At 48.1% G+C, this 25,274-nt stretch overlaps 1 protein-coding gene across 1 annotated transcript in view; it reads right to left on the bottom strand.

The window, feature by feature from the left end:
- The window catches only part of LOC130128088 (cytohesin-3), a 77,517-nt gene that overhangs the window by 6,000 nt on the left and 46,243 nt on the right, over positions 1-25,274 (bottom strand). Inside the window, exons 8-13 of the mRNA XM_056297800.1 lie at positions 23,161-23,309; positions 19,430-19,541; positions 18,649-18,651; positions 13,358-13,434; positions 6,512-6,583; positions 1,128-1,282 (exon numbers count right to left, since the gene is read on the bottom strand). Coding sequence (XP_056153775.1) covers positions 1,128-1,282; positions 6,512-6,583; positions 13,358-13,434; positions 18,649-18,651; positions 19,430-19,541; positions 23,161-23,309 — 568 coding nt within the window. The remainder of the gene's footprint in view (positions 1-1,127; positions 1,283-6,511; positions 6,584-13,357; positions 13,435-18,648; positions 18,652-19,429; positions 19,542-23,160; positions 23,310-25,274) is intronic.

The following is a 25,274-nucleotide window of genomic DNA, read 5'->3' as shown; positions in this document are numbered from 1 at the left end:
ACGGACAGAAAAACCAGTGTTGTTTCTGCCACTATAAGACTTTTGTACAGCGCCCAAGTGGATGTAACAGGAAATATAGAAACAGAAGTTGTTAAAATGCAGCGCTCAAACTACAAAATCCACCTCACAAACAGGTTTTGCCTGTCAGCCTGTGGATGTGCAGTCTGCCAGGCGGAGCCTCACACGAAAGCCACCGAGTCTGACATGAACTTGTACTTTACAAAATGACAAGGTGTGCTATGCCACCATGTGGGTCTGACCCTAACCCTGTCTTTATTTCCATCTTATAATAAAGCTGGAGAAACCGTTTACGCTCACACATGTGCACCTCACATCTATAGCTGACTCAGATCAAGCAGCAACAAGAATATGCAGCACTTCCTGTTCTGACTTCAACCCAGAGGAAGTTGTCCCCTTTGAACGTTAACATTTTTTGGACTATCAAAATTATCTTAATAACTTTTGATCATGTCGCTGCCCAATCTGAGTCAACTGTAGATGTGGCTCACGCATGCGCACGGTTGACTCAGATCAGGCAGCGACAGAGAACAGCGTTAGTTAAGCGAGCTAGGAAGTGAATGAAGAGAGGGAGCGGCGATAGTGAGAACAAACATTTTTCAAAGGTCTTGAGCCACCAGAGGTTCTTCCTCACACAGTCATAACTGCAGAAAGAAATCTTTAGGCTGATGAGTCCAGGAGTTTACGAGATTAGCTGCGGACAGACACACACACGCATGCAACCAAATGCATAAAAAAAAAAGAGTGAAGAAAGAGAACAGGCAGAGACGGGACAAAGAGAACGGAGATATAGAGAAAGATAGAAAACACAGAGAACAAAGGAAGAACAGAAAGAAGTAAAGAGAAGGAACAGAGAGAGAGAGAGAGAGAGGTTTGACTAGAGGTTTCATCAGTAGGAAGTCTGTGAGAAACTGAGTCACTCTGCATGTTGTGCACAATTATACATGCGTGTGAATCAATGCATGCATGTCAACTCACATCTTTGTGTGTGTGTTGTGTGTGTACTATGTTCCTCTCAGTCAAGGTCAGTGGGGGCAGGCTAACATGGGAGCAGTGCTAAGTGTCTCAGTGTAAAACGATATGAGCGGACGTTCGTCTTGTTCTCTCACTTGATGGATTTAATCCACTCCTCCTTCTCCTCCGGCGTGGGGGCAGAGATCCTGTACACCACATGGTTTCCCTCAACAACCCGCCCGTCTGCCTCCGTCTTGCAGGCCTTGATCACCTGACCCTTGTGGCTGGGGTTGTAGAGCTCAAAACAGTTCTGCAGGAGTCAAGAGACACAATTATACTTTAAGCACACGTCAGTTGGACTTCAAATACAAATCAGATGCACTTCACAAGTCTATCCAGGAAGTCACCTCTGCATCCTTCATCTCAGTCCCTCCGTGTCATTAAATGTGCTGTGTGTCAGATTTTACGTTCCTGAAGCACAGCATGACTAGTAATCATAAAATGACCAATAAATATCATATGTCTTGTAAACTTAAAAAAGGATGTAAAATATAATGTGGCTAGCGAATCTTAGTAATGTCACTAGTAAATATAACATGACTACTAAATATCATAACATGACTACTAAATATAACATGGCTAGTAAATATAACATGACAAGTAAATATCGTAACATGACTGCTAAATATAACGGCTAGTAAATATAATATGACTATTAAATATAACATGACAAGTAAATATCATAACATGACTACTAAATATAACATGGCTAGTAAATATGACTATTAAATATAACATGACAAGTAAATATCATAACATGACTACTAAATATAACATGGCTAGTAAATATAATAGGACTATTAAATATAACATGACAAGTAAATATCATAACATGACTACTAAATATAACATGGCTAGTAAATATAATATGACTATTAAATATAACATGACAAGTAAATATCATAACATAACTACTAAATATAACATGGCTAGTAAATATAATAGGACTATTAAATATAACATGACAAGTAAATATCATAACATGACTACTAAATATAACATGACTAGTAAATATAATAGGACTACTAAATATAACATGAGTAAATATATGACGAGTAAATATAACATGATTAGTAAATATAACATGGCCAGTTAATATCATAACATGACTACTAAATATAACATGACAAGTTAATATAACATGACTACTAAATATAACATGGCTAGTAAATATAATATGACTACTAAATATAACATGACAAGTAAATATCATAACATGACTACTAAATATAACATGGCTAGAAAATATAATATGACAAGTAAATATCATAACATGATTGGTAAATATCATAACATGACTAGTAAATATAACATGGCCAGTTAATATCATAACATGGCTAGTAAATCTCAGTAGGTGTTACATCTTCTCCTATTTGTGAGTCCTTTGGTGGCTGAATAGGCCGATCCTGGCTGCACAGTTGCAGTTGCAGACCGGGCATGTAAAGTGGTGCTGGGGGGGGGGGCAGGGGTAGCTTTGTGAGCATATCTCTTCGTACGCTTAGCTACACGGTGTTGTGTGTGCTGGTTTTCCATGTACTTCACTCCCTGTGAGACGTGAGAGCGCCAGGTTGTGCGGCAGGAGGCAAGTTCCTCCAGAGAAGAGGGGTTGATCTGACATCTTTTTAGTGTGGTCTTCATTTGGTCTTTGAACCGCTTCTTCTGCCCACCAGCAGTGCGTTGACCAAGGTGTAGTTGGCCGTAGAGGACTTTACGTGGGAGTCGTTCGCTGGGCATGCGAATAACATGCCCAAGCCACCTGAGTTGATGGTGTTTTAGGGTAGACTCCACGCTGCAGCTGCCTGCCCGCTCCAACACCTCTGTGTGTGGCACTCTGTCCTCCCAAGTAATGCCGAGGATCTTCTGGAGACATCTCACATGGAAGGCCTCCAGGCTTCTGAGATGGTGGCTGTAGATGGTCCATGCCTCACATCCATAGAGTAGTGTGGAGATGCACACTGCTCTGTAAACAAGCACTTTAGTGTGGAGACTGAGGTTGCTGTTCTGGAAAACCCTTCTCCTTAGACGGCCAAAAGATGTTGAGGCTTGTTTGAGGCGGTGCTGAATCTCATCGTCTATTTTGCAGGTGTCGGATAGCATACTTCCCAGATATTTGAAGGCAGGAACAGTGGCCAGTTGTTGCCCTTCTGCCGTGAAGGTTGTTGGGTGGTTTGGGAGGCCGGCAGTCAACTGACAGATTAACTCTGTCTTTTGGGTGTTACTGATCAGTCCCATTCTCCTGTATGCAGTTACAACTGCCGACAGAGTGTTCTGTAGAGCTTCTGGTGTGTGAGCTACCAGGGCACAATCGTTGGCATACTGTAGCTCAATAATGGTCTCAGAGATCTACTTGGTGGTTGCCTGAAACCTCCTGGTGTTGAATAGGTTTCCATTGAGCCTGAAGTCAATGGTGACTCCAGCCTGCTTCTACATTACCCTTTGTAACAGTGCTGTAACAGAGACTAAGAAGATATTGAACAGGACTGGGGCTAGCACACAGCCTTGTCTAACTCCACTCTGCACACCAAAGGGCTCACAACTGTGGTTCCCCACTACCACTCGGGCCATCATTCCTGAGTGAAACTGTCCAAGAATGGTAAGAAACTTGGGTGGACATCCAAATTTCTTCAGGACTTGCCACAGCAGGGCCCGGTTAACTGTATCGAATGCCTTTGAGAGGTCTATGAATGCTATGTATAGATCCTTGTGCTGTTCTCAGCATTTCTCCTGCAGCTGGCGTGTGACAAAGGTCATGTCAACGGTCCCTCTATCCTTTCGGAAGCCGCATTGTGACTCTGGTATGACCTGTTCGGCTACTGCGAGTGTTAGTCTGCGGAGCATGATCTTGGCTACAACCTTTCCAGCAATAGCCAGCAGTGAAATACCCCTACTGTTGGAGCAGATGGATTTGTCTCCTTTGTTTTTATAAATGGCCACAATGTTGGCATCTTTCACAATGTTGGCACTGCTTGTCTCCCCATCTAGATTGCTCATGGCAAAAGATCCACACACACACACACACGACAATAAAGTGCGACAAAGGGACACAACAGGCTGCAGCCTGGTTTGGGGGCCCACTGGGTTGTAAACACGCTGCATGGCTTCCCGTACCGGGCCGCTGCCCTCTGGACGGATTCATCTTCATCAGCCTCATCTTCAACGTTTTCCTCCTGCCTCGTTTCAGAATGACGTTTTACACTTGAAGTTCAACACAGCACTTTGCACTTGAAGTTCAACACAACACTTTACACTTGAAGTTCAACACAAAACTTTGCACTTGAAGTTCAACACAACACTTTGCACTTGAAGTTCAACACAACACTTTGCACTTGAAGTTCAACACAACACTTTGCACTTGAAGTTCAACACAACACTTTACACTTGAAGTTCAACACAACACTTTGCACTTGAAGTTAACACAACTCAGCTCGGTCCTTTCATGAAATAACTCTGAATTCTTTTGTCCAACACGGCTGAAAGAGGTGACTATTACACAACATTGTTCTTGACAGGAAGCAAGGGGGAGGGGCATGACAGACCCACATCACTTGTGTGCGCCCTCTTGCTGTCAGAAACAATGGTGTGTTCTGAGACTAATTAATTATTTCAGTATTGTTCGTTTAGTTCTCCGCTGGGCTACATTTTATATTGCAATATTTTTATACAAAAAAGTAATGTAGCGAACTCGGGAGGCAGCCGGGAACCACCGCAGCCGGGACGCGAACCCGGGTCTCCCGCACAACGTGCGACTATGTTAACCAGCCGATGAAAGGGTCTGACCCGTTAGCCAAGGGCTAGCGAGTCTGGTCATCCGTGGTCGTTACATTACCCCCTCCTTCGGGAGGCGCAGCCCCGCGGTTCAGCATACCAGCTCCCTCACACCTCTCCGACGGCCTCACGGTCTCACCATCCCACCTCTGACAGCAGTGTAGCGAATTCAGGGGCAGCCGAGAATCTGCCGTAGCCGAGACGCGAACCCGGGTCACCCCACCACGGGCGACTGCACTAACCACCACCGGACTGAAGGGTCCAACGGACCCTTTAGTCGACCGGACTGACCGGGTTCGTGTCCCGGCTGCCCCCCTGAATATATATATTAAATATATATTACAAAATATCTGTCGTGAATTGCTGCGCATGCCCGTGTTGGTGCCCGCGGTGACACGCGGGTCAGGTTGCCGAGCCCTGCAGGAGACCGTTAAATCAAAACAACAAAGCCAGCATGCTTTAACAGCTACGGCACTTTTGTCATTCTTACAACCAACGTGTTGTCTGCATGTACCCATCCTACTGTACAGCAGCAGTAGGCAGCTGCAGCATCCGGGGACCAACTCCACTTCTTCTCAGGGGCACAGGCAGGAGTATTAACTCTAACATGCATGTCTTTTTGATGGTGGGAGGAAACCGGAGCACCCGGAGGAAACCCAGGCAGACACGGGGAGAACATGCAAACTCCACACAGAAAGGACCTGGGACAGCCTGGGGTTCGAACCCAGGACCTTCTTGCTGTGAGGCCACAGTGCTGACCACTGGACCACCGTGCCACCCTAAATTAATACTGCTGAGAGGATGAAATCAAGTTCTCTGTTTTTCATATCTTAAGTTGGCATGAATGTCCAAAGTAACGGGGAGTGCAGAAGACAGGTGAAGAAGAGAGTGCAGGCAGGGTGGAGTGGGTGGAGAAGAGTGTCAGGAGTGATGTGTGACAGAAGGGTACCAGCAAGAGTTAAAGGGAAGGTTTACAAGATGGTTGTGAGACCAGCTATGTTGTATGGTTTGGAGACAGTGGCACTGATGAAAAGACAGGAGGTGGAGCTGGAGGTGGCAGAGGTGAAGATGATAAGATTTTCACTGGGAGTGATGAAGAAGGACAGGATCAGGAACGAGTATATTAGAGGGACAGCTCAGGTTGGACGGTTTGGAGACAAAGCAAGAGAGACAAGATGGAGATGGTTTGGACATGTGTGGAGGAGAGATGCTGGGTATACTGGGAGAAGGATGCTGAATATGGAGCTGCCAGGGAAGAGGAGAAGAGGAAGGCCAAAGAGGAGGTTTATGGAGGTGGTGAGGGAGGACATGCAGGTGGCTGGTGTGACAGAGGAAGATGCAGAGGACAGGAAGAGATGGAAACGGATGATCCGCTGTGGCGCCCCCTAACGGGAGCAGCTGAAAGTAGTAGTAGTAGTAGTAGTAGACGTAGTAGTAGTGGTAGTAGTAGTAATGGTAGTAGTAGTAGTAATGGTAGTAGTAGTAGTAGTAGTAGTAGTAATGGTAGTAGTAGTAGAAGTAGTAGTGGTGGTAGTAGTAGTAGTAGTAGTAGTGATAGTAGTGGTGGTTGTAGTAGTAGTAGTAGTGGTAGTAATAGTAGCAGTAGTAGTAGCAGTACTGGTAGTTGTAGTAGTGGTAGTAGTAGTAGATGTTGGCATGAATGAATGAAAGAGATGGACAGATGGACAGAAAAGTGACTAGTGATGTCTCTTACTGGTTTTCTGGGCTCGTCCACTTCTCTGATGCTGAGGTTCTCCAGAGGAATAATCCCTCGAGGTTCCTTATCCTGGAAACACACACACACACACACAGTGAGGAGAAAGGGTTCAGCATCAGATCAGCTACACTGTTAAGTCATGGCAGTTGAAATAATATTGTCCTTTTCTGATTAAAACTGGATGTTTAACTTGCATATAAACGCAGAAGGAAAGATGGTGGGTGGTGTAAAATTAGCTCTCATTTACATGTATAAAATGTCTGCAGAGGCTGTGTGCCTGACTGAGTCCCAGTTTACTTCCTGCACGCTGTTAGAGTCCAGTCACATCTTACATCAGCAGAGAAACTTAAAGGACTCGACAGGAGGACATGCTTCACTTCTTGGTTCATGAAAATGTCACATGACCGGCTGATATTAACCTGAACCTGGGTTACACAGAGGGTCACCCTGCAAACACACACACACACACACACACACACTTCAGCTGGTTGTTACTGTGTCTGTGTAGACCTTGAGGAACAGTTCCCTTCTGTCCTCCTCTTAATTGGTGGGGGGGTGGGGTGGATGGTGCGGAACTGGTTGGTGGGGGGAGGGGGATGGTGTGGAACAAGTTGGTGGGGCGGGTGATGGTGCAGAACGGGTTGGTGGAGGTGATGATGGTGTGGAACGGGTTGGTGGGGGGGGTGCTGAGGGGTAAATGGGTGGAAGTATCAGGAGTGGTAGGGGAGTGATGCATGGCTTAGCTGGGCCAGATGTGCCATAGCCTTCCCAGATGTTTCCCATAATCCATCATGTTAATTGATGGAGCTAGACTAATTTAGGTCAAAGGAGCTGCATCTGTGTAAGAGCAGGGATGAAGATAAAGACCTGACTCTTCCTCTGTCATGTGTTTATCTGTTTGTGTGTGTGTTTAATGTGTGTGCTTGTGTTTAAGTATGGATCAATATTAATTCAAAACCTGATGTGGGTTGTTTTTACCTTTTAAATCTATTCAGTGCGGTTTAAACACAGACACACAGCATGCTCTCCCTCTCTGCCCCCCCCCTCTCTGTCCCTCTCTCTCTCCCTCACACACTCACGTTTTCTTGTTGTTTAGTTCAGCATCTCAGTCACTTACTGTGGTGTGCTCAGGGACTTACTGTGGCCTGCTCAGTCACTTACTGTGGTGTGCTCAGTGACTTACTGTGGCCTGCTCAGTCACTTACTGTGGCCTGCTCAGTCACTTACTGTAGTGTGCTCAGTGACTTACAGGGGCGTGCTGTGACTTACTGTGGTGTGCTCAGTCACTTACTGTGGCCTGCTCAGTCACTTACTGTGGTGTGCTCAGTCACTTACTGTGGCCTGCTCAGTCACTTACTGTAGTGTGCTCAGTGACTTACAGTGGCGTGCTGTGACTTACTGTGGTGTGCTCAGTGACTTACTGTGGTGTGCTCAGTGACTTACTGTAGTGTGCTCAGTGACTTACTGTGGCATGCTCAGTGACTTACTGTAGTGTGCTCAGTGACTTACAGTGGCGTGCTGTGACTTACTGTGGTGTGCTCAGTGACTTACTGTGGTGTGCTCAGTCACTTACTGTAGTGTGCTCAGTGACTTACAGTGGCGTGCTGTGACTTACTGTGGCGTGCTCAGTGACTTACTGTGGTGTGCTCAGTGACTTACTGTGGTGTGCTCAGTGACTTACTGTGGCATGCTCAGTGACTTAATGTGGTGTGGTCAGTGACTTAATGACTTACTGTGGTGTGCTCAGTGACTTACTGTGGCGTACGTACTCAGTGACTTACTGTGGTGTGCTCAATGACTTACTGTGGCATGCTCAGTGAGTTACTGTGGCGTGCTCAGTGACTTACTGTGGTGTGCTCAGTGACTTACAGTGGCGTACTCAGTGATTTACTGTGGCGTGCTTAGTCACTTACTGTGGCGTGCTTAGTCACTTACTGTGGCGTGCTCAGTGACTTACTATGGCGTGCTCAGTGGCTTAATGACTTACTGTGGTGTGCTCAGTGACTTACTGTGGCGTGCTCAGTGACTTACTGTGGCATGCTCAGTGACTTACTGTGGCGTGGTCAGTGACTTAATGACTTACTGTGGTGTGCTCAGTGACTCACTGTGGCGTACTCAGTGACTTACTGTGGCGTGCTCAGTGGCTTAATGACTTACTGTGGTGTGCTCAGTCACTTACTGTGGTGTGCTCAGTGACTTACTGTGGCGTGCTCAGTGACTTACTGTGGCATGCTCAGTGACTTACTGTGGCGTGGTCAGTGACTTAATGACTTACTGTGGTGTGCTCAGTGACTCACTGTGGCGTACTCAGTGACTTACTGTGGTGTGCTCAATGACTTACTGTGGCGTGCTCAGTGACTTACTGTGGGGTGGCTCAGTCAATTACTGTGGTGTGCTCAGTCACTTACTGTGGCGTGCTCAGTCACTTACTGTGGTGTGCTCAGCGACTTACTGTGGTGTGCTCAGTGACTCACTGTGGCGTACTCAGTGACTTACTGTGGTGTGCTCAATGACTTACTGTGGCGTGCTCAGTGACTTACTGTGGTGTGCTCAGTCACTTACTGTGGTGTGCTCAGTCACTTACTGTGGTGTGCTCAGTGACTTACTGTGGCGTGCTCAGTGACTTACTGTGGTGTGGTCAGTGACTTAATGACTTACTGTGGTGTGCTCAGTGACTTACTGTGGCGTACTCAGTGACTTACTGTGGCATGCTCAGTGACTTAATGACTTACTGTGGTGTGCTCAGTGACTTACTGTGGCGTACGTACTCAGTGACTTACTGTGGGGTGGCTCAGTCAATTACTGTGGTGTGCTCAGTCACTTACTGTGGCGTGCTCAGTCACTTACTGTGGTGTGCTCAGCGACTTACTGTGGTGTGCTCAGTGACTCACTGTGGCGTACTCAGTGACTTACTGTGGTGTGCTCAATGACTTACTGTGGCGTGCTCAGTGACTTACTGTGGTGTGCTCAGTCACTTACTGTGGTGTGCTCAGTCACTTACTGTGGTGTGCTCAGTGACTTACTGTGGCATGCTCAGTGACTTACTGTGGTGTGGTCAGTGACTTAATGACTTACTGTGGTGTGCTCAGTGACTTACTGTGGCGTACTCAGTGACTTACTGTGGCATGCTCAGTGACTTAATGACTTACTGTGGTGTGCTCAGTGACTTACTGTGGCGTACGTACTCAGTGACTTACTGTGGTGTGCTCAATGACTTACTGTGGCATGCTCAGTGAGTTACTGTGGCGTGCTCAGTGACTTACTGTGGTGTGCTCAGTGACTTACAGTGGCGTACTCAGTGATTTACTGTGGCGTGCTTAGTCACTTACTGTGGCGTGCTTAGTCACTTACTGTGGCGTGCTCAGTGGCTTAATGACTTACTGTGGTGTGCTCAGTGACTTACTGTGGTGTGCTCAGTGACTTACTGTGGTGTGCTCAGCGAGTTACTGTGGCGTGCTCAGTGACTTACTGTGGTGTCCTCAGTGACTTACAGTGGTGTGCTCAGTGACTTACAGTGGCGTACTCAGTGATTTACTGTGGCGTGCTTAGTCACTTACTGTGGCGTGCTCAGTGACTTACTATGGCGTGCTCAGTGGCTTAATGACTTACTGTGGTGTGCTCAGTGACTTACTGTGGCGTGCTCAGTGACTTACTGTGGCATGCTCAGTGACTTACTGTGGCGTGGTCAGTGACTTAATGACTTACTGTGGTGTGCTCAGTGACTCACTGGCGTACTCAGTGACTTACTATGGCGTGCTCAGTGGCTTAATGACTTACTGTGGTGTGCTCAGTGACTTACTGTGGTGTGCTCAGTGACTTACTGTGGCGTGCTCAGTGACTTACTGTGGCGTGCTCAGTGACTTACTGTGGCGTGGTCAGTGACTTAATGACTTACTGTGGTGTGCTCAGTGACTCACTGTGGCGTGCTCAGTGACTTACTATGGCGTGCTCAGTGGCTTAATGACTTACTGTGGTGTGCTCAGTGACTTACTGTGGCGTGCTCAGTGACTTACTGTGGCATGCTCAGTGACTTACTGTGGCGTGGTCAGTGACTTAATGACTTACTGTGGTGTGCTCAGTGACTCACTGGCGTACTCAGTGACTTACTATGGCGTGCTCAGTGGCTTAATGACTTACTGTGGTGTGCTCAGTGACTTACTGTGGTGTGCTCAGTGACTTACTGTGGTGTGCTCAGTGACTTACTGTGGCGTGCTCAGTGACTTACTGTGGCGTGCTCAGTGACTTACTGTGGCATGCTCAGTGACTTACTGTGGCGTGGTCAGTGACTTAATGACTTACTGTGGTGTGCTCAGTGACTCACTGTGGCGTGCTCAGTGACTTACTATGGCGTGCTCAATGACTTACTGTGGCGTGCTCAGTGACTTACTGTGGGGTGGCTCAGTCAATTACTGTGGCGTGCTTAGTCACTTACTGTGGCGTGCTCAGTGACTTACTGTGGCGTGCTCAGTGACTTACTGTGGCATGCTCAGTGACTTACTGTGGCGTGGTCAGTGACTTAATGACTTACTGTGGTGTGCTCAGTGACTCACTGGCGTACTCAGTGACTTACTATGGCGTGCTCAGTGGCTTAATGACTTACTGTGGTGTGCTCAATGACTTACTGTGGCGTGCTCAGTGACTTACTGTGGCGTGCTCAGTGACTTACTGTGGCATGCTCAGTGACTTACTGTGGCGTGGTCAGTGACTTAATGACTTACTGTGGTGTGCTCAGTGACTCACTGTGGCGTACTCAGTGACTTACTGTGGTGTGCTCAATGACTTACTGTGGCGTGCTCAGTGACTTACTGTGGGGTGGCTCAGTCAATTACTGTGGTGTGCTCAGTCACTTACTGTGGCGTGCTCAGTCACTTACTGTGGTGTGCTCAGCGACTTACTGTGGTGTGCTCAGTGACTCACTGTGGCGTACTCAGTGACTTACTGTGGTGTGCTCAATGACTTACTGTGGCGTGCTCAGTGACTTACTGTGGTGTGCTCAGTCACTTACTGTGGTGTGCTCAGTCACTTACTGTGGTGTGCTCAGTGACTTACTGTGGTGTGCTCAGTGACTTACTGTGGCATGCTCAGTGACTTACTGTGGTGTGGTCAGTGACTTAATGACTTACTGTGGTGTGCTCAGTGACTTACTGTGGCGTACTCAGTGACTTACTGTGGCATGCTCAGTGACTTAATGACTTACTGTGGTGTGCTCAGTGACTTACTGTGGCGTACGTACTCAGTGACTTACTGTGGTGTGCTCAATGACTTACTGTGGCATGCTCAGTGAGTTACTGTGGCGTGCTCAGTGACTTACTGTGGTGTGCTCAGTGACTTACTGTGGTGTGCTCAGTGACTTACTGTGGCATGCTCGGTGACTTACTCTGGCGTGGTCAGTGACTTAATGACTTACTGTGGTGTGCTCAGTGACTCACTGTGGCGTACTCAGTGACTTACTGTGGTGTGCTCAGTGACTTACTGTGGTGTGCTCAGTGACTTACTGTGGTGTGCTCAGTGACTTACAGTGGCGTGCTCAGTGACTCACAGTGGCGTACTCAGTGATTTACTGTGGCGTGCTTAGTCACTTACTGTGGCGTGCTCAGTGACTTACTGTGGCATGCTCAGTGGCTTAATGACTTACTGTGGTGTGCTCAGTGACTTACTGTGGTGTGCTCAGTGACTCACTGTGGTGTGCTCAGTGACTTACTGTGGCGTGCTCAGTCACTTACTGTGGCGTGCTCAGTGACTTACTGTGGCGTGCTCAGTGACTTACTGTGGCATGCTCAGTGACTTAATGACTTACTGTGGTGTGCTCAGTGACTTACTGTGGTGTGCTCAGTGACTTAGTGTGGTGTGCTCAGTGACTTACTGTGGCGTGCTCAGTGACTTACTGTGGCGTACTCGGTGACTTACTGTGGCGTACTCTGTGACTTACTGTGGCGTGCTCAGTGACTTACTGTTTTGCTCAGTGACTTACTGTGGTGTGGTCAGTGACTTAATGACTTACTGTGGTGTGCTCAGTGGCCTGCTCAGTGATAACTGTGGCATGCTCAGTGACTTACTGTGGCGTGCTCAGTCACTTACTGTGGCGTGCTCAGTAACTTACTGTGGCGTGCTCAGTGACTTACTGTGGCGTGCTCAGTGACTTACTGTGGCATGCTCAGTGACTTAATGACTTACTGTGGTGTGCTCAGTGACTTACTGTGGCGTACTCAGTGACTTACTGTGGTGTGCTCAATGACTTACTGTGGCATGCTCAGTGACTTACTGTGGCGTACTCAGTGACTTACTGTGGCGTACTCAGTGACTTACTGTGGCGTACTCTGTGACTTACTGTGGCGTGCTCAGTGACTTACTGTTTTGCTCAGTGACTTACTGTGGTGTGGTCAGTGACTTAATGACTTACTGTGGTGTGCTCAGTGGCCTCCTCAGTGATAACTGTGGCATGCTCAGTGACTTACTGTTGCATGCTCAGTGACTTACTGTGGTGTGCTCAGTGACTTAATAACTTACCTTGGCGTGCTCAGTGACTTACTGTGGCATGCTCAGTGACTTACTGTGGTGTGCTCAGTGACTTAATAACTTACCGTGGCGTGCTCAGTGACTTACTGTGGCGTGCTCAGTGATTACTGTGGTGTGCTCAGTGACTTACTGCGGTGTGCTCAGTTACTTACTGTGGTGTGCTCAGTGACTTACTGTGGTGTGCTCAGTGACTTACTGTGGTGTGCTCAGTGATTACTGTGGTGTGCTCAGTGACTTACTGTGGCGTGCTCAGTGACTTACTGCGGTGTGCTCAGTGACTTACTGTGGCGTGCTCAGTGACTTACTGCGGTGTGCTCAGTGACTTACTGTGGTGTACTCAAAGTAGTAGAGACAGTTGTCAGTCAGAATGAACCACCTCCTCTTCCACGTCTTCACTCTCCCACCTGCAAAGAAGCAGGACACATTCTGAGTAAAGTGTAAGAAATGACCACCTGATAGAGAGACAGAGAGAGAGGGAGAGAGAGGCAGAGAGATAGGGGGAAACAGAGAGAGCGAGAGATAGAGGGAGAGAGAGAGAGATAGAGGGAGAGAGACAGAGGGAGAGACAGAGAGAGAGCAATAGAGGGAGAGAGAGGTAGTGAGACACAGAGAGAGGGAGAGAGAGAGAGGCAGAGAGACAGTGAGGGAGAGAGACAGAGAGAGAGAGCAAGAAAAACAGATAGAGAGGGAGAGAGTCTTTTTTTTAAACTTTTAACATGACTTATTTACATCACATTATAAAAACCCTCCATTTCCATCATGTCAACATAAACTGGTAACCTAAAAAACAAAATCTCAGACATCATTACTGTGGCTCAATCAAATCATACACACACACACACACACACACGATCATTACAAATTAAAAATGAAGGACAAGTAACCCATCTTCCCTAAGTGAACGTGAAACCTGTCTTCACCCCCACAGAGCCCTGACAGAGTCCAGATTACTGGTCAGGGTGTAGAAAGCGTGCTCTCTCCTCAGACGAGCTGCCGCCAAACCTTTCATACTCTGCACCACATCAGTCCAGCCCTGACCAAGCATCTGACTCTTCCCGGTCTTCCAGATCACTAGCTCAGCAGTTCCAAACAGAAAACTGATGAGGACCAGAAGCAGTCTTTTTCTTGCCATGTATTTGGGCCCAAAAACAAACAAGGGGACAGAGAAATCCTCACCCAAAGCTTCCACCCGTTCCTGCAGTACCCTAATTAAGCCCACTAATCCAGGACAAGAGACCACTAAATGCTCTAATGTTTATCTTTGTGTACAGAAAGGGCAGTCCTCCCCAGTGCTTGGATCCAGGTGAACCCTGTGTCTTTTCGTAGCTATTGCTCCATGTATAATCCTCCACTGGAGGTCAGCCATCTGTTTCTCAACAGGAGGCTTATACGGGACCCTCCACCTGCCTTTAGGGGTAGAGTCTGAAGCAACTCAGTCCACCTCGACTCCCTGACTGCAGCCAGAGAGCAAAGGTTGAGTACCTTCACACAGCTGTAATAAAACTGCTTCTTCCTACAAGAGCTGAAACTATCCTGCACTGGTGAATTCAAGGAAAGAAGCAGTCCGCTCCCCCCTCGCCATACATGCCTCACCTGCAGGACTGATCAGGGAGGGAAAAACGTACTCATTGTCATCATCCCATTGGTCAGCGAGAGCACGATCTTCAGCAAACGCTCTCAGTGGCCCAGATAGGGACTCCCAGACTTCCTCCACACCCTCTTCAGCACTCTGGAGGACCTGATGTTGATGATGCCACTAGGTGCTTCCATGGATGTTTTTGCAAGATGGCCCAGTTTAGTAACGCCAGCGTCAGCAAACTTCGTCCTTACTGTAGCAGAGGATAAGGTGGTATTCGCAAGGTAGTCAGTGTAAAACAGTGGCTCCTCAAAAAGCCACATTCCTGGTCTAGGGTCAGGAGTTTGTGTGACCTTCAGCATCTGCCAGGCTTCAAACACCGAGTCATAAAAAGGTGCGAGTCCAGTTAGGTCAGCTTCAGATGATCTCAGCAGAAAAAGTTGTTTATCCAACCCAAGCCGGCCAGTTCTCATAAGAAGCAGCCCAGCAGGAGCCAACCAGCAGTGACTGCAGCCGTATAGCAGCCTCTGTGCCCTCTGTAGTCTGAAGGCCGCTGTTATGGATTGAATGTCTATACTAAGTCCTTGTCCTCCCTCTACCACAGGGAGATACAGGTCTGATGCTCTCAGCCAGTGCTGACCAGACCAGAAAAAAAAAATCACCAGGAGCTTCTGCATCTCTTCTGCAAGGCCTGGCAGTGGCACTAAAACGACGAGTCTGTGTCAGAGACGAGGCGACCAGGTTATTATCTATCAGACTCTTCCCCTGTAGGACAGCTGGGGTAGCAAGCATTTCCATTTAGACAACTTGGCTTCCACCTTCCCCAGCACTCCCTCCCAGTTCTGCCTCTGAACGTCCTCGCTTCCTAAATATACTCCTAGGACTTTAATACTTCTTTCCCCCCACTTAAGGTTCCTAGGAAGACTAGGAGTACTCCCCAAGCCCCACTGACCCACCAAACAAGCCTCACTTTTTCCACAGTTAACCTGGGCTGAAGAAGCCTTTTCATATAGGGCCAGGCTTTCTTTCAGTTCCTGGGCATCTCCCTCTCCCTGGACAAACACATTAACATCATCAGCATATGCTGATACCACAACAGAAGGGTGTTGAGCTAGCTCTGGCAGAGAGAGAGAGACCCCTCAGCCTGCTCCTCAACCTACATATGAGAGCCTCAATGACAATGCTGTAAAGCTGGCCTGAGATGGGGCAACCCTGCCTGATCCCTCCCCTAACTGGCACAGGACAGCTTAACCCCCCCCCCCCAACCCCACCTTCACTACAGGTGAAGGAGAGGCAGAGAGAACGAGAAAAATAGATACAGGGAGATTGAGAGAGAGAGCAAGAAAAACAGATACAGAGAAAAGCAGAGAGGGGGAGACAGAGAGCGAGAAAAAGAGATAGAGAGGGAGAGAGAAAACAAGAAAAATAGAGAGACAGAGGACAGACAGAGGGGGAGAGAAAGAGAGAGCGAGTGAGAACGAGAGTCCATGTGAATAAGACTTGTATTGTCTGTTTATTTGGTGTGGGTCAGCTTGGGAAACCTCTCCTTCAAAAACAATGAAATCCTCCTATCCAACACCCACCTACTTCAACCACTCTCCAGAGGGAAAGAGAGAGAGAGGAGGACGGAGGGAGGGAGGGAGGGAGGGAGGACATCATGGTTTGTGTAAATCAGAAGTGTTGGGTTCATGTGGAGGGAGGTTTGCTGATATGTAGTGGTTTCCTGCAGCAGTGAAACGAGCCGTGCAGACCAGACACGCCGGACCGCTTCACCACGCTCCTGCACACGCTCGTCCTCTTTAACAACAAGAATAAAACCCTCTTCCTGTCGTTTGCCGCAGATGAAGCTCCTGTTTGAATCAACTGATCCAAACACTTTATGTAATGACTCGTTTCTAAAGAAGAGTCTGATTATAGTCGCTGAAGCTCAACAAAAGCTCATTCTGATCACAGGAACCTGTGGACCGCTGGCTGTCCGGACTAAACACATCGCTTTTACCCGTCTTTCAAACACATGACAAAGGAAAGCTATGTGAGGATGTGTGGACTTGGAGACAGATAAAGCACAGAGGACACAGCAGAGAAACCCCCTGCCAACCTGCAAAACACACATTACACAGCTTTCACAACCCTATCGCCATGAACACGTTTTCAGTCTTTTACCATTCCAGCACATCTGCCGTGTCTTTTTTACAGTTTTACACACGTGTGTTTTTTAACATCTGACTTCTTCATATTTTAGATGCTGAAAACATGAAAAGGGGATTTTTACTTGGGCTGAAAGAATATTTAGTAGCCTGCGTTATCCTCTGCAGCTGGACTTATTGAATCTGATGAAACAAGACAAGTCACCTGTTTTCCAGACCCCGTCAGCAGATAAACAGATGATCGACCCTCACAGTCGTCCAGATTATCCGGATTAATGGATTTTCTGTTAATTAACCCACGATGATGCAACGAGCTACTTAGCCACGTCACACAAAAAGATAGTGGGTCAGTCATGTCTGCTGGGTCTGTCCACTGATGCAGAAATACAGTCAGACAACTGTAAATGCATGAAGGCAGGCCTCTGCAGCTGATGACGTAACTAACGTGTAATCCATTACACCCACTACAGACACCGTGCATGCTGCAGGCTGCAGCTGCCAGTCAGCGACACAGGTCGGAGTACAATCCAATAATCAGTGTCCCATCTACGTCCAGTCTCACGTAGCCACACAGCTCTAACCAATACTCCACACTTACATTTGCAGAATATATGAATCAAATCCACTGTAAGCAACTTACGCTATTTAATGGATGCAAATGACTTTTATCTGCCGTCAGCCGGATGTCAGCGTGAAGACCGGCTCATCAGTCCACCTCCCGCCACGACGGGCCCCAAGTTTCACGTCATACCACGCCCGACGCGTTTCTCTGCCCTCCACAGACAGGCCGCACGGTGAACCTGCTGCCATTTTATTTGTACTGATCTGGAAATTCTTCTTTTTTCTCGCGCTTTTCTCGCCAACTACCCCACTCTTCCGAGCCGTCCCGGTCTCTGCTCCACCCCCTCTGCTGATCCGGGGAGGGCTGCAGACTACCACATGCCTCCTCCCATACAAGTGGAGTCACCAGCCACTTCTTTTCACCTGACAGTGAGGAGTTTCACCAGGGGGACGTAGCATGTAGGAGGATCACGCTATTCCCCCCAGTTCCCCCTCTCCCCCGAACAGGCGCCCCGACCTGCCAAAGGAGGCGCTAGTGCAGCGACCAGGACACATACCCACATTCGGCTTCCCATCCACAGACACGGCCAATTGTGTCTGTAGGGACGCCCAGCCACGCCGGAGGTAACACAGGGATCTGAACCGGCGATCCCCTTGTTGGTAGGCAACGAAATAGACCGCTACGCTACCTGGACGCCCCTTATCTGGAAACTTCTGAGAAGCTGAGAACCAAATGTGTCCAACCGGTGTAAAAAAGTTCATGAGCAATAATTCTGAGACGGATTTTATGTGGAAAATATTCTGCATCAGAGTCTGAGAGATGAGTCGATAGCATAGCCATGCTGTGAGATGAGGATGATTCAGGCGTCATAGGGAAACAGCAGGCGTATGGAGGAGCAGGGCAGCAGTCGCTCATATCAGAGAACCTGAAAGGCCACAGTGACTAGTTTAACTACACGGCTAAAAAAATAAAAACAGGAATAAAACGCATTCCTTCACTCTTCCAGTGGAGCTAAAATTAGCATGAAACTCACTGGTGGAAGAAACTGGAACCAAAATGATCCGGCAAGCGAGGATGGTTGGATACAGACGCAAGGGAGACAGAGAGACAGAGATGCTGACCTCCCCGCAGTTCCGTCTCCATACCAGATTACTCCACCAGGCCGGCACCGGCAGAACTCGCCAGTCCGCTAACAGCTCTGCTTGTAGCAGACAAACAGATTAGCGGCAAGCGTGCTTGGGATGGCAGTTTGCTGAGGGACGAACAGCAGCTGACAGTGGGGTGATAAGCAGAGAGAGAGGAAGAGGAGGCAGGGAGGAGGAGGGGTACCTACCTCCTAATGCAGAGAGTTAAGGTGGGACAGCCAATCACAGAAAAGAACAAAACAGAAAGGGGTGAAAGGTCAGAGTGAGTCCACGGATAAAAGAATAAACAAAAACAAAAACTGCACGCAAATCAGAGACAACCAAAAGAGACAGAGCGAGAGAGAGCGAGAGAGACAGAGAGAGAGAGCCAGAGGGGGAGAGAGCCAGAGAGCGAGAGAGACAGAGAGAGACAGAGAGAGAGAGCGAGAGAGAGACAGAGAGAGAGGGAGAGAGAGAGACAGAGAGAGACAGAGAGAGACAGAGAGAGACAGAGAGAGAGAGCGAGAGGGGGAGAGAGAGAGAGGGAGAGAGAGAGACAGAGAGAGAGAGGGGGAGAGAGAGAGAGGGAGAGAGACAGAGAGAGAGAGCGAGAGGGGGAGAGAGAGAGAGGGAGAGAGAGAGACAGAGAGAGAGAGAGGGAGAGAGAGACAGAGAGCGAGAGGGGGAGAGAGAGAGACAGAGAGAGAAAGAGAGAGAGAGCATAAAAGTTGAACCATACAATTGAGCCATAAAGCGGAGAAAGAAGAGTTTCGAGAAGAGGACACAATTAGGAAAGGAGAGGAGCAGACATACTTCACATCAGACGATCAGCCTCAACACACCGACATGTTGATACACTGATACATCGATCCATTGCTACATTGATAAATCAATACACTGACATATCAACTCATCAGCACATCAAGGTCTTCTAAACAGAAATACTGCATATTGATTCAATATCGTACATATCAACATTCCAGCACATACCGAGCTTCAGCAGCCAGCCTTCTCTGTCGGGGTTGAAGAAAGTGTGCGTCAGATCATTCCCATCATCCTCTGGGATCTTGAAGGGCTCATTCTTGATGCTGTCATATAGATTCTACATGAGACAGAGGGGGAGGGAGGGAGGAGGAGGTGTGTATTACACAGTGAACATGAAACATTACTGGCTGTGGAGATCACAATTGGACACACACAGACATACACAGACACACCCACACACTCACTCAGAAACATGTGTTCATCTACTCGTGGGGACAATAACTTAATACTACAGTCAAAACCCAACCCCCCCAACACCAAATCCAAACATGACCCTGATTCAAATGAACTCCAAAATAAACCAAATTCCTCCAAACATGAACCCTGGGTCTAGTTCTAATCTACTAACACTACTACTTTCAGCTGCTCCCGTTAGGGGGCGCCACAGCGGATCATCTGTTTCCACCTCTTCCTGTCCTCTGCATCTTCCTCTGTCACACCAGCCACCTGCATGTCCTCCCTCACCACATCCATAAACCTCCTCTTTGGCCTTCCTCTTCTCCTCTTCCCTGGCAGCTCCATATTCACCATCCTTCTCCCAGTATACCCAGCATCTCTCCTCCACACATGTCCACACCATCTCAATCTTGTCTCTCTTGCTTTGTCTCCAATCCGTCCAACCTGAGCTGTCCCTCTAATATACTCGTTCCTAATCCTGTCCTTCTTCATCACTCCCAGTGAAAATCTTATCATCTTCATCTCCGCCACCTCCAGCTCCTCCTCCTGTCTTTTCATCAGTGCCACTGTCTCCAAACCATACAACATAGCTGGTCTCACTACCATCTTGTAAACCTTCCCTTTAACTCTTGCTGGTACCCTTCTGTCACACATCACTCCTGACACTCTTCTCCACCCACTCCACCCTGCCTGCACTCTCTTCTTCACCTCTCTTCTACACTCCCCGTTACTTTGGACAGTTGACCCCAAGTATTTAAACTCATACACCTTCATCACCTCTACTCCTTGCATCCTCACCATTCCACTGTCCTCCCTCTTATTCTGGCATAGGTATTCCGTCTTGCTCCTCCTGACTTTCATTTCTCTTCTCTCCAGTGCATACCTCCACCTCTCCAGGCTCTCCTCCACCTGCACCCTACTCTCGCTACAGATGACAATGTCATCTCCGAACATCATTGTCCATGGAGACTCCTGCCTGATCTCGTCCGTCAACCTGTCCATCACCATTGCAAACAAGAAAGGGCTCAGAGCCGATCCTTGATGTAATCCCACCTCCACCTTGACCCCATCTGTCATTCCAACTTCACACCTCACCACTGTCACACCGCCCTCATACATCCTGTACCATCCCTACATACTTATCTGCAACTCCTGACTTCCTCATACAACACCACACCTCCTCTCTCGGCACCCTGTCATATGCTTTCTCTAAATCCACAAAGACACAATGCAACTCCTTCTGGCCTTCTCTATACTTCTCCATCAACATTCTCAAAGCAAACATCACATCTGTGGTGCTCTTTCGTGGCATGAAACCCAACTGCTGCTGCTGATCATCACCTCTCCTCTTAACCTAGCTTCTATTACTCTTTCCCATATCTTCATGCTGTGGCTGATCAAAGTTAGAAAACCCCACTGCCATCTCTCCTAAACATCTCCATGCCTCCACAGGTATGTCATCAGGACCAACTGCCTTTCCAGTCTTCATCCTCTTCATAGCTGCCCTCACTTCCTCCTTGCTAATCCACTGAACTTCCTGATTCACTATCCCCACATCATCCAACCTTCTCTCTCTCTCATTTTCTTCATTCATCAATCTCTCAAAGTATTCCTTCCACCTTCTCAGCACACTCTCCTCGCTTGTCAGCACATTTCCATCTCTATCCTTGATCGCCCTAACTTGCTGCACATCCTTCCCAGCTCGGTCCCTCTGTCTAGCCAATCGGTACAAGTCCTTTTCTCCTTCCTTCGTGTCTAACCTGTCATACAACTCACTATACGCCTTTTCCTTCACCACCTCTCTCTTTGCTTTACGCTGCGTCTCCTTGTACTCCTGTCTACTTTCTTCATCTCTCTGACTATCCCACTTCTTCTTTGCCAACCTTTTCCTCTGTATACTTTGCTGTACTTCCTCATTCCACCACCAAGTCTCCTTGTCTTCCTTCCTCTGTCCTGATGACACACCAAGTACCTTCCTAGCTGTCTCCCTCACTATTTCTGCAGTGGTTGTCCAGCCATCCAAAGGAGTTGAATCAAGTGCAACTGGACTTGGTATATATCCGTGAAGACGTTTCGCCTCTCATCGAAGAGGCTTCCTCAGTTCATGCCTTTCTGACTAGACGAAGCTAGTCTGCCATCCAGCAACTCTTCACTACCACCCAGTGCCTGTCTTAGCTCTTCCCTGAACTCCACACAACAGTATTCCTTCTTCAATTTCCACCATTTGATCTTTGGCTCTGCCTTCACTCGCTTCCTCTTCTTGGTCTCCAAAGTCATCCTACAGACCACCACCTGATGCTGCCTAGCTACGTTCTCCCCTGTCACCACCTTGCAGTCTCCACTCCCTTTTAGATCGCGCCTCCTACATAAGATATAGTCCACCCGTGTGCACTTTCCTCCACTCTTGTACATCACCCTGTGTTCCTCCCTCTTCTTGAAATATGTATTCACCACAGACATTTCCATCCTTTTCACAAAATCAACCACCATCTGTCCTTCCACATTTCTCTCCTTGACACCATACCTTCCCATCACCTCCTCATCACCTCTGTTCCCTTCACCAACATGCCCATTGAAGTCCGGTCCAATCACCCCTCTCTCCTCCTTGGGTACCCTCTCCACCATGCTGTCCAACTCACTCCAGAATTCTTCTTTCTCTTCCATCTCACACCCAACTTGCGGAGCATATATGCTGATAACATTCATCATCACATTCATTATGACATCTTCCATTTCCAACTTCATACTCATCACTCTGTCTGACACTCTCTTCACCTCCAACACACTCTTGACATACTCCTCCTTCAGAATTACCCCTACCCCATTTCCCCTCCCATCCACACCATGGCCATGGTGGAAGGGTTTGAACCCACCTCCGATACTCCTGACCTTACTCCCCTTCCACCTGGTCTCTTGCACACAGTATGCCTACCTTTCTTCTCTCCATCATATCAGCCAGCTCTCTCCCTTTACCAGTCATGGTGCCAACATCCAAAGTTCTGACTCTCACCTCCTCCTACCCTTCCTCCTCTCCCGCTGTTTCTGTACATGTCTTCCCCCTCTCCTTCTACTTTTCCCAACAGTAGCATAGTTTCCACCAGCACCCTGCTGGCCAACAGTACCAGTGGTGGTCATTGGTAACCCAGACCTCGACTGATCCAGTATTGAAATCTGATTTATGACCCACATATCTGATTTGGCAAAGGTTTTACGCTGGATGCCCTTCCTGACGCAACCCTCCCCATTCATCCAGGCTTAGGACCGGCACTAAGAACGCACTGGTTTGTGCATCCTTACTGGCTGGGTTCTGGGTCTAGTTCTAATGCTTAACTTTAATATTAGACCTAAGCCTAACCCCAATTTTAACCCTACCCAGAAAGGACAAAAAAAAGAAAATGTCTCTACAAGGTAGGTCGTTTATGGTTTTACTTCTTAATGAAGACAATCTTCACAAGTGTAGATAGACACACACACACACACACACACACACACACACAAACCCTGAGAAGGTCCTCAGGCAGGTCTCCCCCCTCGTTGATGCCTCGGTTCATAGAGATGAAGCGCTCCACCGGCGGTTTATCCCGGACGTTGGGGTTGTGCAGGCTGGTGTTCAGCATGATGATGGCGAACGACAGAACATAACACGTGTCTGAGGACAGAAAAGAGAACGCCAGTGTCACGACGTCTCCATCACACTCAACACCCATCACATTAAACATGAGGACGTGTCATAACCTCTTTTGTCTTTGAGATGTGAGATTCCCAAAATGTGTTGAGGAGTTCTCATTACTATTAATGAGAACTCCTCCATATGACATTAAATACTTCACTGCTGTATAGTAAAAGCTATACACATCCTGACGCTTCCACTTCTGATATTATCATTTTTATCACATGTATTTAAAGTTCTTATTCAATTAAAATTAATAAAAGTGTGTGCAAAAAATAAAGAGGACAACAAGATTAGAGACAGTAAATTGTCGAGCCGGAAGGCATCCAGGTGGTGTAGCAGTCTATTCCGTTGTCTACCAACACAGGGATCCCAGTTTGAATCCCCGTGTTACCTCCTGCTTGGTCGGGCGTCCCTACAGACACAGTTGGCCGTGTCTGCGGGTGGGAAGCCGGATGTGGGCATGTGTCCTGGTTGCTGCACTAGCGCCTCCTCTGGTCGGTCGGGGCGCCGGTTCAGGGGGGAGGGGGAACTGGGGGAATAGCGTGATCCTCCCACGTGCTACGTCCCCCTGGGGAAACTCCTCACTGTCAGGTGAAAAGAAGTGGCTGGTGACTCCACATGTATCAGAGGAGGCATGTGGTAGTCTGCAGCCCTCCCTGGATCAGCAGAGGGGGTGGAGCAGAGACCGGCACAGCTCAGATGAGTGGGTAATTGGCTGGATACAATTGGGGAGAAAACAAAGGGGGGGGGGATTGTCGAGGTGGGTTGCGGTGGGCAGGTTGATGGACATCGGCTTTGGCAGATGAACAGAATGTCATGTTTTAATAAATCCAACACAGGAACAGCCGGCAGCATTGACGACATGCACCATCCTTTTCCATCGATTACCACTCCTGTCTAACAAGAATCTTTCTATGGGATTTCTTATCTATTTGTTGACAGGACTGAGATGCCCTTGTAGGTTCCACATTCTGCCTTGTCCCCTTTCTTGATTGAATATGGCCACTATTACAGCATCCCTGAGCTCTGAGGGAAGTTTGTTTTCCCACACCTTGATGAGGAGGGTTTGGATGTGGTACAGGAGCTCTGGTCCACCTTCCTTTAAGATCTCAGCTGGGATCCCATCTGTACCGGCGGCCTTGTTGTTCTTAAGGCTCCTGATGGCATGTTGAACCTCTGTCATGTTGGGAGGTTCCCCAATGTTTTCTCTGATGGGACTCTGGGCAATGTGGCTTGCAATGTTTAGGTCAGCTGTGCTGTTGCGTTTGAGGAGTTCCTGGAAGTGTTCCTCCCACTGGGCGTAATGGACTCGTTTCCTTCAGCAGCTCCTGCCCATCCTTTGAGCGCAGGGGGGTTTAAGCTGCGGTTACTTGGACCATAGACGGCCTTAGTAGCACTGAAAAAGCCTCTGGTGTAACCCAAATCTGCCAGTCGCTGGATTTCCAGAGTCTTTTCTGTCCACCCAGAATTCTTAAGCTACCTCACCCATCTCTGGATGTCCGCCTTGGCTCTGAAGTGAGCCACTCTTTTAGCCTCGCAGGTTACATCATTCTGCCAAGCATGAAAGGCTTTCCTTTTCTTGGAGATGAGCTGTTCTATCTCTGTGTCATTCTCATCAAACCAGTCCTGGTGTTTCTGGACTTGTACCCAAGGGTGGTTCTGCAGGTGTTGAGGATGGTTGATTTGAGCAGGTTCCAGTGCTTCTCAATGTCATCAGGATATTCCTGTTGGAGGGTTTCCCCAAGAGAGGCCTGAAGTCACTGCTGGGTGGCAGTTTCATTCAGGCTTTCAAGGTTCAGTCTTGGTTGGCTCTGCTTCTTTTGAACCCTCCTCTTCCTCTTGAGTTTAACGGACTTTGTGGAGCACCCTCCTCTTCCTCTTGAGTTTGATGGACATTGTGGAGCACCCTCCTCTTCCTCTTGAGTTTGATGGACATCGTGG

The sequence above is a fragment of the Lampris incognitus genome, chromosome 17 (assembly GCF_029633865.1).
Source record: "Lampris incognitus isolate fLamInc1 chromosome 17, fLamInc1.hap2, whole genome shotgun sequence".
NCBI classification, from domain to species: Eukaryota; Metazoa; Chordata; class Actinopteri; order Lampriformes; family Lampridae; genus Lampris; species Lampris incognitus.
This window is presented reverse-complemented; position numbering and strand designations above follow the sequence as displayed.